General features: G+C 33.4%; 1 protein-coding gene across 1 annotated transcript; it reads left to right on the plus strand.

Moving 5' to 3' along the window:
• Positions 1-318: 318 nt before the first annotated feature.
• LOC131642721 (IQ domain-containing protein IQM2-like) lies at positions 319-9,037 on the plus strand. Its single transcript, XM_058912940.1, has 9 exons — positions 319-516; positions 2,503-2,609; positions 2,705-2,885; positions 2,975-3,017; positions 8,130-8,175; positions 8,258-8,345; positions 8,444-8,683; positions 8,816-8,917; positions 9,005-9,037. The coding sequence occupies exons 1-9, from the start codon at positions 319-321 to the stop codon at positions 9,035-9,037; spliced, it is 1,038 nt and encodes a 345-aa protein (XP_058768923.1).
• The last annotated feature ends 4,522 nt before the right edge of the window (positions 9,038-13,559 follow it).

The following is a 13,559-nucleotide window of genomic DNA, read 5'->3' on the forward strand; positions in this document are numbered from 1 at the left end:
AGCCATTTGAGAGTTTTTGGTTCTGTGGCGTATCGACATGTTTCGGGCCAACTTAGAAAGAAATTGGATGACAAAGGGGAGATGATGATACTTGTAGGCTATCACCCTAATGGAGGTTACAAGTTGTTTGATGTTGAAAACGTGAGGGTTCTGATCAGTCGGTACGTTTTGGTTGATGAATTGAGGCGGGTGGAATAGCTTGTAATTGATTACGAACACTCGTCAACGAGTTACATGTAGGCTTTAACCGGTTAAAGGAAACTGCTAACTGGTTACAACTTCAAATTTCCAAATTCTGAAGAAACGAAAAGTGTAGAAATGCAGCATGTCAAAGCCAGAACTGATGGAAATGTGAGACAACCAACTAGGCAAAGAGGTTTTCCTCAAAGACTCCAAGATTGTGAGATATTCTATGACAACAAAATTAATGATGATGGTGATTTCGTCCATTTTGCACTTATGACCGAATATGAACCCGTTAAGATGGGAGAGACCTTAGGTGATCCAAAATGGATAGTGAGAGAGAAGAGAATTAGAGAGAGAGAGAGCGATAATTGAGGGTGAGAATAATAATTTGCATTAACTTGAGACGAGGATGCCTCAAAGACATATGTACAAGTGTTACAAAATGGTTGGGATCTAAAACACATACTTAAAATACAAGAAAATGCCAAAACTCGGGGCTGTAACTGGTTAACATAATCTGTTGACCAATTACAACAAACAAAATACAAAAACTCAATGTCAGGTGTAACCAGTTAACGTGTTTTGTTAACTGGTTAACGCAAATCCAAAAATAAATTTTCCTTTTGCAGAAGTGCTTTTCCACCAGTTGTAACTGGTTACACCCTCGTGTTAACCGGTTACATCACTTGAATTATTGATTTTCACTCAACAAAAACACCTTTAAATTTCTATCATCGCTCATCTCAATGATCAATATGTTCGACAAATACCAAAAGACAAAACATCCTATAGAATTTTCTAGTTAGAAAAATCTAAAATACAAATTAAACTTTTCAATATATTTACAAATACTCCTCTATTCTATGCTAAACCTTAGCTAGAATTAGGGGTGTGCAAAATATCCGGTTGTGATATTCAAATCCATAACCAAATTCAAATATGTTTTAAATATTCGGATATGAATAAAAGGTTATTATTCGATTTAGTTATTAATGGTCCGTTAATCATCCATATAATTCGGAATAATTAAATGGTTAAATTATTTTCAGATTCGATTATAACCCAAAATTCAAATGTTTTAATTTTAAATTTTTTTTTGAAAAAAAATATTTTTTAAATACTTTTCACATTTTTTTTTTATTTGGAAACAAATTTTTTCTAAATAAAATAAAAAAATTTATGTTTTTTTTTTTAAATTTTTTTTCTATTTATTTGGTTTTAAAAAAATGTTTTTAATTATTTGAAAAAAATTCAGACAATAGTATTTTTTTTCTTTCGGAAAAATATTTTAAAATAAATAATAATCAATTTTAAGAGATAACTGAAATTTAAATTAAAAAATAATCTTTTTTTTCTTCAAATTTATTAATAATTGATTTAAGAAAGCTTTTTCTATAGAAAAATCATTTAAAATTGGATTTAAAAAAAGCGGTTATGTAATCATAATTGATTTAATAACTAATTTTAATTGAAATATAGTTATGGTTATAAGTCCAAACTATTTAAATTGTTTGAAAATAATTAGATTTAATTTTTAAAAATAATCAACCATACACACCCCCTAGGCCCCTAACTAAAAACATAAAAAAAAACTGAATTCCTATAAAAAAAAAACACTCTAAAAAAATCAAATATTGGTTTATTAACTAGGAGTCAACAAATTCTTAGCGACTATATAAAAAAAAAGCAGGAAACATAGTTGATTCTTGCAGCCTACGCTTACATGAATGTGAACAAGATATATACTTTATAAGTTGAATTCATCAAGTTATATTATGTTATGTTTGGAGGGGTAAATTAGGTGTTAGAAGACTTGGAATAGACCAACTAAAAAGCTTGGTGCTTAAGCTACGTAAACTGCTTACGCGGGGAGGTACAAAATTACTACTACATGACACAAGATAATTGTTGATCAAATCAATCTACTTGGTTCTCATTAAAGTAAAAACCCAATATTGCACTTTGTACCTGCAAGACATAATAAATTAACCAATCATTCAAAAACATTTGATTAAATAACACTTGTTAGTTATGTCATGTCATGCGTACAAAAGGTATGTGTGTGTTGAATTTGTTTTACAACATAATAAATACTCCTAAATACTTGGTATTATGTTGTCATATAAAGTCAACACCTCGTGGTTCATAAATGGGAACATTGTCTTTCTCTGTCAACTTTCAACTCTCTCACACAACTTCACTTTCATCCATCTTAGCTCTTCTATATATAAACCAAGGTGGAGAATAACTTCATCTGTAAATTTAAGTTCTAACTATCACACCTACTTGAGTTCAATTACCTCTCATCACTTTTAGGACCTTCAACTGCATAAGTTTCTGTACATTGATTTTGCTGCCATATATATGGGGATTTCTTTGCCAATAGTACTGAGATCTTCTGCAATTCTTATTCAACAAAACTGGTACATTATACTATATTTACTTCATATTGAGAATTTCAGTTATATACAAATATCTTGTGTTTTAATTTGACATTTATTTTTTTAATCATATATAGGTGGAAGCTTTTAGATTCTGCTGAACTAAAGCACAGCTCTATATGTTTCTTTGACATAGAGAACCATGAAACTGCCATTTCGCGTTGGTCTAGAGCTAGAACAAGAGCTGCTAAGGTTGGAAAAGGTTTATCAAAAGATTTCAATGCTAGGAAACTCGCTTTGCTACATTGGCTTGAAGCAGTAAGTCATACACATGATCTTCATCCTACTATTTCTCTATATAATTATAAATTGCTTTTGTTGAAATGCTTTTGTTGTGCGTAAAACAGATTGATCCACGACATCGATATGGACATAATTTACACTTTTACTGTGAACACACAAGTTCATGCATGCTGAACCACATAACTGCCATTGATGAATGCATGAAAGCTTGAACTGTATGCTTGAGAGAAGAAAAGAAGAAAAATGATAGAACTCGTGTTAACAATCTCAGAGTTCAAAGTGGGTTACAACAAGTGTTATATAGCTAGTTTAGAAGAAGAGTAGTGCAACTAACTAACTAACTAATACCTAACTAACTAACTAACTTATTAGAAAGTTAGTTATACATGAAAAGTTACACGTGGCTTTCTTCTACATTAACAGCCCCCCTCAAGCTGGAAAAGATATTAATCATTCCAAGCTTGGATTGCAAGTGATTGAAAGGACCTGGATGTAAAGATTTAGTAAAAATGTCCGCAACTTGGTCTTGAGTCGTGATAGGCATTAAATGAATAGTACCATCAAGGACCTTTTGACGTACAACATGGCAATCAATCTCAATATGCTTAGTGCGTTCGTGAAACACTGGATTCGCAACAATGTGCATGGCTGACTTATTGTCACAATAGAGAATGATGGGAAGTGTGGATGAAAGCTGGAAATCATGGAGTAGTGAAAGAAGCCAAACTGCTTCACAGGTAGCGTGTGCTAGAGCACGATATTCAGCCTCAGATGAAGATCTGGAAATAACAGCTTGTTTCTTGCTCTTCCAACTAATGAGTGAATCACCAAGAAAGAAACAAATACCAGAGGTGGAACGACGAGTATCGGGACAAGCTCCCCAATCTGAATCAGAAAAACCAGTAAGACGCAAAGTAGAAGAAGATTTGAACAACAAACCTTGACCAGGATTGTGTTTGAGGTATTTCAACACGTGAAGACCGGCGAGCATGTGTTTGTCTGTGGGATTGGCAAGAAATTGAGATAGTTTGCTTACAGCATAAGCAATTTCTGGACGAGTGTGAGTGAGGTATAACAAGCGACCAAGTAATCTTCTATAAGTAGAAGGCTCAGATAATGGAGTACCAAGGTCTTGATGCAACTGAAGATGTGGTTGCATGGGTGTTGAACAGGGTTTGGCACCAAGAAGGCCAGCATCAGTAATTAAATCTAGGGCATATTTGCGCTGGCAGATGGAAATTCCTTGTGTACTGCGAGCAACTTCAAAACCTAGGAAGTATTTGAGAGTTCCTAAGTCTTTAATGCTGAACTTAGCATCTAGCAAGGATTTGGTACGTGTGATTTCCTCGATATCAGTACCACCCAGAACAAGGTCATCTACATAAACCAAAATAACAGTGAAACCGCTGGCTGATTGTTTGGTGTAAAGAGAATAATCTGCCTTGGATTGCAAGTAACCGGATGCTGTAAGGGTTTCAGATAGCTTTGTGTTCCATTGGCGACTTGCTTGTTTAAGGCCATATAGAGAACGTTGTAGTTTGCAAACGAGGTCAGATTGTGGTAACTTCAGGCCAGGAGGTGCCTTCATGTATACTTCCTTATGAAGATCGCCATGAAGGAAGGCTGTGTTGACATCAAGTTGGAATAAAGGCCAATTGTTAGCTGCTGCAGTAGCTAGGAGGACTCGAATGGTGGTCATTTTGACTACAGGACTGAATGTGTCAGTGTAGTCAAGTCCTTCAGTTTGTGTAAAACCCTTAGCAACCAATCGGGCTTTGTATCGTTCCACAGATCCATTGGCATGCAGTTTAACTTTAAACACCCATCTGCAGCCAATAGCTTTCTTCAATGGAGGTAAATGCACAAGTTCCCATGTGTTGGTCTTAGTCAAAGCAGCCAACACAGCTTCAATAGCTTTTTGCCAATTTACATCAACAATGGCAGTCTCATAGGATTGAGGTTCATGAATAGAAGACAAGTTCAAAACAAAGTGTTTGTGAAAAGGTGACAAAAAATCATAATTGAGAGAATTGGAAATAGGGTACTTACAAGAAATAGAAGATGAAGAGCCAGCTGAATCAAGCTGAGTGGATGTATCTGAAATGAGATTGCAGTGGTAGTCCTTAAGGTAAGAAGGAGGTTGTATATGTCTTGTGGATTTCCTAACAGGATTCAGTTCAGGAATTGTGAGGGCAGAATTGGGTAAAGAAGAACTTGGATTAGGGGATGGGGAATGAGTATCATTGACAGGCAGGTTGGAAATAGGTGCATGAATGTGGGAGGAGGAATCAGATGGTTGTTGAGAAAGAGTGGATTGTTCATCCATGAATTGGTGGTCAAACAAATCATCAAGAGATGTGTCGTGATTTGTAGATTTGGGAGAAGTGGAAGTAAAGTCAACTTTATATGGAAAGAGTTTTTCAAAGAAGATGACATCTCTAGAAATGAATAACTCTTTACACTGAAGGTCAAACAGGAGATGCCCTTTAACTCCAATTTTATATCCTAAGTAGATACACTTTCTAGATCGAGAGTCCAGTTTTCTTCTATTGGCTGGCAGAGTTGTGGCATAACATAGTGAACCAAAAACTCTAAGGTAAGACATATCAGGTAAGGTTTGATGAAGAATTTGGTAAGGTGACTTGTGCTCTAAGAACAGGGTTGGTAATCTATTAATAATGTGGACAGCATAACTAACAGCATGTGCCCAAAAGATATGTGGTAGATTGGCTTGGAATAACATGGCTCTAGCTGTCCCAAGTATATGTTGGTGCTTCCTCTCAACAATTCCATTTTGTTGAGGGGTACTAACACATGAAGTTTGATGTGTAATGCCATGTTTTTGATAAAAGGTGTGGAGCTTAAACTCATGACCATTATCAGATCTGATGCACTTAACATGATAACTGAATTGTGTTTTAACCATGGTCACAAAAGATTGAATGATAGAAGCAGTCTCAGATTTTAATTTCATAAGAAAGAGCCAAGTAAATCTGCTTTTATCATCCACAATTGTGAGAAAATACCTAAATTCCATCATGGAAGGAGTAGCTAATGGCCCCCATATATCCATGTGGATGAGATCAAAGACAGACTGAGAAACATGACGGCTAATGGAGAAGGGCAGTCTCTTTTGTTTGGCATAAAAACACACATCACAAGGTAAGTCAGGTTTTGCAGAATTAATAAAAGGGAAACTTTTATTGAGTTCAACAAGCTTGGCATGTGAAGCATGTCCAAGTCTAAGATGCCATAGGCTACAAGTAAGAGAATCATTGGCAGGTCTAAGAGTAGTAGAATTAACAAGATGTCTAGGTGGATTAGGGAACAAGGAAACTGAGGGAGTCTTGAGAAGATACAATCCACCATTTAATTCAGCTGTGCCAATCATCTTCTTGGAGAATGAGTCCTGTATAACACAAGCAATATCAGTAAATTGAAGTTGACAATTAAGACTCTTGGTCAACTTAGGAACAAAAATTAAATTGAATGAAAAATCAGGCATGTACAAAACTTCTGTAAGGTAAAATGACTCAGTGAATTTGACTGTGCCTGCAAAATTGGTTGTCACAAGGCTGCCATTAGGCAATTTGATGGTGACAGGTTTAATTTGTTTAAGGCAATGGAAATAGCTTGGAGTAAAGCAAACATGGTCAGTGGCTCCTGTGTCAAGTATAAAAGTTTCAGGATGGAATGAATTAGGCACAGTGCAAATGATACCTGAACTAGAAGAATGCTTAGAAGTAAAATGGTTAATGCTATGAGACTGCAATTGTGAGGTATCTTGGAGCAAAGCTAGCAAAGCTTTGTGCTGCTCTGGAGTAAAGGCCAAACCAGTAGAAACTTGAGCATTAACCTCAGCATCCTCTTTGTTTAACACTTCTGATTTGTCTTGAGAAGTGATGTAATTGTTGACTGTGCCATCAGGTTTCCAATTAGGAGGGTATCCATGTTTCTTGAAACATGTATCAATTGTGTGGTTTGTCATTCCATAGTGTGTGCATACACGATTACCTCTACCTCTGCCATTACCAGATCTGCCACCTCTGAAAGTGCTTCTGCCACGATTTGAAATGCTGCCTTTTGATTGAGGGTCACGGTTAAGAGTAGGGGTAGCAAGCACTTTAGATTCATCAAGGGGAATGTGAACCTGTCTTTCTTGCTGAACAAGCAAAGAATAAACTTTGCAAATATTTGGTAAAGGATCCATGAGCATAATCTGTGACCTAATTGCAGCATATTGATCATTCAAGCCCTTTAAAAAACGAATGACTTGGTCACTATCTCTGTATGTGCGAATCTTGATGAGAGCACAACATGATGGATCACAATCGCAAGTAGGAATAGGACGGAAATTATCTAATTCTTGCCATAAAATTTTCAGTTTTGTGTAATAAGAGGAAATAGAAGAATCACCTTGCTTCAAAGTGCAAATTTCCTCTTGTAAATCAGATATACGAAATACATCACCTTGATAAAAACGTTCCTTCAGTTCGTTCCACATATCAGCAGCATTGTCCATCCAAAGAATACTCTGAGCAATTTCTTGGTCAACTGAATTCTTGATCCATGACATAATCATGGTGTTGCATCTATCCCAGGCAATAGAGTTGAAATCAAGATCTGCTGGACGGGGTAAGGCACCATTGATGAAATGGAGTTTGTTCTTGGAGCGAAGAGCCATCGTCATCGAACGGGACCAAGAGTGATAGTTGTTGCTTGATAGAAGTGGAGTAACGAGAATCAACGCAGGATTTTCGTTAGGGTGCATGAAGTAAGGGTTAAGAGTATCGTTTTGGTACCCTTTCTGGTGGTTACGAATCACAGATTCGCCATGAACGCTACCTTCAGAAGCTGAAGACATGATGAGAAAAATTGAAGCAAAGGTGAAAGAGAGAAAGAGAAGAAAAGGGAAGGAGATTGAAAACCGAGTGAAACGCAGCGGAAAGATTGGATCACAAGACGATGATACCATGTGAACACACAAGTTCATGCATGCTGAACCACATAACTGCCATTGATGAATGCATGAAAGCTTGAACTGTATGCTTGAGAGAAGAAAAGAAGAAAAATGATAGAACTCGTGTTAACAATCTCAGAGTTCAAAGTGGGTTACAACAAGTGTTATATAGCTAGTTTAGAAGAAGAGTAGTGCAACTAACTAACTAATACCTAACTAACTAATACCTAACTAACTTATTAGAAAGTTAGTTATACATGAAAAGTTACACGTGGCTTTCTTCTACATTAACATTTACAATGATAAATGGCTCAAGAGTCAAAGCATGGAGCCCTTTTTCTATTGGTAACATTTTTTCCAAAATGTATTATTCATTATACATAAATAAATGCATCACCAAGATTAATCTTGTTCTTTGAAATTGTAGGTTAGATATAGGAGAAGGAAAGGAAATAAATCTTGAAAAGTGTTCTAGAGCTAAACTTCAACAACAGTGTGTTAAATATCTTGGTCCTGTAAGTCTTAACTCTCTATTTATGTCAAAATTTTCTTCTTTTTTGGCTATATTTGTATTGAAGTTATATTCATTATTTCCATCCCTTCTTTCTTCTAGATGCTAAGATTGTCTTATGAAGTTGTTGTGGAAGATGGAAAGTTATTGTACAAGCAATCAGGAGAGGTTCTTCATACGATAAAAGAAGGCTCATGTTCCAAGTGGATATTTGTCCTTAGCACATCTAAGAATTTATATGTTGGTAAAAAGAAGAAAGGTTCATTTCAGCATTCTAGTTTTTTGGCTGGAGGAGCTGCATCTTGTGCTGGAAGACTAGTCGTTGAACACGGTGTCTTGAAGGTAGGTTTCGAAATTTATTACTCATTGGTTAAATGTAGTACCGACACTTCAAATTGAACCCGTGTGAGGTATCCAACACTAGTTATTGTGTTAGTGTCTGATACTAATACATGTTAGCGTTGTTTTGAACAGGCTGTTTGGCCTCACAGTGGTCATTATCGTCCAACCGAAGAGAATTTTAAGGAATTTACTTCATTCCTTGAAGAGAATAATGTGGACCTTTCCAATGTGGAGGTATTACCATTTAAAGTGATCTGAAACATTGTATATGCTATAAACATGCGAGAAAATATTTGAAGAAATTGTATTTGATATATGCAGATGGCTCCGGTTAATGATGTAATGCACACCTGAAGATGACTTACCTGAGAACATGAGTGGTTTAGAGGATGAATAGAGAAGGCCAATTTGATTGAAATTGAAAATGTGTCTGCACTGCACCTAATACAAGGAAATTCCAGAATTTTGGAAGAGTTCAACTAAGTTTAGTCCTGTCATTTTTTTGTCATTCTTTCCCATTAATTAATTCATGTAGGTAATTTCATTTATTTATTTCCTTATACTCGTGTAGGTATATATTGTACAAAATGAAATTGGACCAATTTTTGCAAGGTCCCTTGTAATATTTTACAAAGGAATAAAATCTTTGTCTTGTTATGTTAAGGAGCGACTTTACTGTATTCTTGAAACGAAACACAAATATACTAGATTGTTGAACTGTTTTTCTTTTCACATTTTCTAGTTTTGTCTCCCCCACAAGTATCAAGAGATGCCTGTTGTGGCAACCTGGTGCGGTGTCAACAAATGCACTTATAACACTCATTCTCATATTTTTGTGTCACAGTGCAGATAATTATTCTAACACAGAGAACCCTTATCTTGAAGCCTAACAAGCATGGGAAGATACTCTTCAAATGAGCTTCTCAACTGTTTGAGGGATTCACTTATTTTATATTCTTCAAGTGGTTAGGAGATGAGATAGTTGATGAAAGGGATTTGAAGATTGAAAGACAAAAGAAAAAAAATTCAAAATTGAAGAATGAGGTTCTCATCCCAAGAGAATGGTTAAAAATGTCCATTGTGGTTGAGATTTTGAGCTTAAAGTTTAATTTTGTGTTTGTAATAATGGATTTCAAATAGGTTGAGAATTTGGTTGGGATTTTGAGCTTAGGGTAATGCAGTGTGTTGTCATGAGTTTATCAATGTAATTTAGTTGAGTTGAATTTTTTATATGTCATTTGTAACACTTTTATTGGTTTAATGCATAATATTATCATAAACAAAGTGTGTTCATTATACTCTACCAATTTGTGTGCATTATACTGGTGTAACATTTCAATAAGTAGTAAAAGAATTACAATAAGCAGATAGTGATGTCAGAAATTAAAAATGGCATTATAAGCCATATCTTTTCAATAAGCAGTAACAAAATTACATATCAGTTCAAAATGACATAGTATTCCCACAACACTTATAAGGACATGTTCAGGTCATATATTGTCCGATTTAGGACTCTTAACACACTATGGTGGCCCACCGAATCTTAAACGAGACTCTTGATACCATGTTAAGAAATGTGGTTGAGCCTAACTCAACCTTACAAAACCGGCTTGTAGGGTGAGAATTGCCCCCCACTTATAAGGACATGTTCAGGCCATATATATTGTCCGATGTGAGACTTTTAACAATTACATTCCAAAACAACATACAAAAATTATCAAACAAATAATCATACAACTCCCCTTTTAGAGTGTTCTTTTCTTTTCTTTTTTAGTGGTGACTAAGTTGAAGGTGCTGCTACTTCCTGACTGAGAAATGTTGTTGTTTCCTGATTTGGAGTTGCTTGTGGTGGCTAAGAATGATTTTGGAGTGTCAGTTTGTAACATATAATCTTTTATTGTCTTTTTGATTGCCTTGCACATAAATTAGTTTGTCTTTTCTTACTTTCATCCATCATTGTTAATCTTCCTTATAAGTAAGTCAAGCACGGAGGCTACTACGGGTGTTTTGTTTGATTTTGGATTGACATTTTTCAAGATTTAATACAAACACTCTCTCTCTTTTAACACTCTTTGGAATTCTTCTATCAAGAATAGTTGAGGTAATTATTATTTTCTTGAACTTTTCTTATTTCCTTCATTGTTCTTTTTTATTTTCATAGCTCTTGTTCTTTTTATGTTCTTAATTGTTCTTTTATACGTGTAGTGTTATTTCTGAATAACAAATATCAAATAAAATACAACAAATAATTCTTTTTATAATAAATATCAGGGTATATATATATAGATATTTCTTTGAGGATTCAACATGTCTCGACATTTTATCATGACTACATCTGCGCAGGAGGTATTTATTTATTTTTTTTATCTTTTTCATTTTTTTTTTCATTTAATGAGCTCATATCAGTTTTGTTATCAACTTTATTTTATATATTATCATTTAATCATACTTTATTCTAAATAATAGATTTAGTTTATACTTTTGAGTGTATTTAGTTTATTAAATCATTAGTTAAAAATTAATTTATACGTGATGTCTTATATAATATTCGGATCCGTCCCTGATTCTTAGATTAATTATATTAATTTATTTTGTATTATCGATATTATTCTCGATCACTAGATCTGTGTTATTTATTATTTTGAATTATTGCATTTATTTTGACCACTATGATGTTTTGATTATGATGATTATGTTCATTATGATTCAAGTTATTATTTTAATAAATAATTACAGAAATAAATGATTGACTAGCATTTATTTCATATTTAAAGTATTTTATATTAAAAAACAAATTATATGGGCTTTGCCCCCTATTTATCTTAAAAAAATAAATGATAAAATTAAAAATAAATAGTTAGCCTTTTTAAAACTGAATCGTTTTTGATAAAAAATTTCAGATTTATTTTTGTAAATTTTCCAGTAAAATATAATTGAACAAAAAACTTTATGTTATTATCACATAAAAAAACTTCTTTTGAAATACTTCAAAAACTTTAATAAACTTTTTTTTTCGAAAAATATAACATATTGAAAATTTTCTTTTGAAAAATTTTAGAAAAAAATTGTTCATCAAAAAATTCGTGTACAAGTGAATTTATATCAAAATGAATTAGTTAAAAGTGAGACTGAAAAATAAATATATATAAAAAATAAAATAAACATTTGAATTATGTAATGTAAGTGTTGAAGATAATAATAGTTTCAGATATGCTATATGTACACCAAAAATTTAACACCGTAACACTTACACCGTCGCTATTAGCTTTCAACAGCAAGTGTGACACAAGTTTCAATATATATAATATAATAAAAAAAGAAAAAATAGTTGGTATAATACAAACATACGATGTATATGTCAAAAATTGATGTAACCATATCATTTCTCTAATAGTTTTGTAAGGATAAGAGGTAGTATATTTTTTCACGTAGCTGACATGCATGCTTCAAGACAAAGAGCTAAATATATGAGAAATGTGAGTAGGAGACACACCACTACCACCAGTGGATAGAGGTTTCGACATAGTGTAGGAATGTTCAAAGAGTACGATTCATTGGAAAAACACCAACACCAAAAAATAAGGACTTGTCTTGTTGGCAGTTGTAGGTTAAATGCTCATATTGGTGCACCTATTCAAAAGAAACCTGTTCTCTGCAATGCCGCTTAGGTTTATGCAAAACCTATTTTTATGTATGTAATATAAAAAATATATTTACTTATTTATTTATTTATTTAACAATACATCGCGTATCTCCTCGTTAGAATTTTTTTCTTGTACTTTTTTTTGCCTTTTTCTCTTGAATGAATTAAATTTATTAATACTTTAATATAATGGATGATTGAGGAGAATTTTATCTCACAATTAATTATCCACATTATTATCTATCACTAAACTTGTGTTCTTTTGAATTATTTATTGAAGTATGTGAATGAAGATGATAAAGATAGAAAGGAAGGTGCTATAAGCAACAAAACAATACACTAACTGTTTTTCAGTTATTTTCAGTTAGTAGTTTTTTCTAGGGTTTTATAGTATGTAGCATAAGTACACCTTCTTATGGTGTAGCTCATATCTTGTATAAATGCACATTGTACTCACCCTAATGAGTAATGAGAATCACATTTCTTCATTTCTATGTTCATGTTGATAACTCTTAATATGCTATATGTACACCAAAAATTTAACACCGTAACACTTACACCGTCGCTATTAGCTTTCAACAGCAAGTGTGACACAAGTTTCAATATATATAATATAATAAAAAAAGAAAAAATAGTTGGTATAATACAAACATACGATGTATATGTCAAAAATTGATGTAACCATATCATTTCTCTAATAGTTTTGTAAGGATAAGAGGTAGTATATTTTTTCACGTAGCTGACATGCATGCTTCAAGACAAAGAGCTAAATATATGAGAAATGTGAGTAGGAGACACACCACTACCACCAGTGGATAGAGGTTTCGACATAGTGTAGGAATGTTCAAAGAGTACGATTCATTGGAAAAACACCAACACCAAAAAATAAGGACTTGTCTTGTTGGCAGTTGTAGGTTAAATGCTCATATTGGTGCACCTATTCAAAAGAAACCTGTTCTCTGCAATGCCGCTTAGGTTTATGCAAAACCTATTTTTATGTATGTAATATAAAAAATATATTTACTTATTTATTTATTTATTTAACAATACATCGCGTATCTCCTCGTTAGAATTTTTTTCTTGTACTTTTTTTTGCCTTTTTCTCTTGAATGAATTAAATTTATTAATACTTTAATATAATGGATGATTGAGGAGAATTTTATCTCACAATTAATTATCCACATTATTATCTATCACTAAACTTGTGTTCTTTTGAATTATTTATTGAAGTAT

Source organism: Vicia villosa, unplaced genomic scaffold, assembly GCF_029867415.1.
Source record: "Vicia villosa cultivar HV-30 ecotype Madison, WI unplaced genomic scaffold, Vvil1.0 ctg.005681F_1_1, whole genome shotgun sequence".
NCBI classification, from domain to species: Eukaryota; Viridiplantae; Streptophyta; class Magnoliopsida; order Fabales; family Fabaceae; genus Vicia; species Vicia villosa.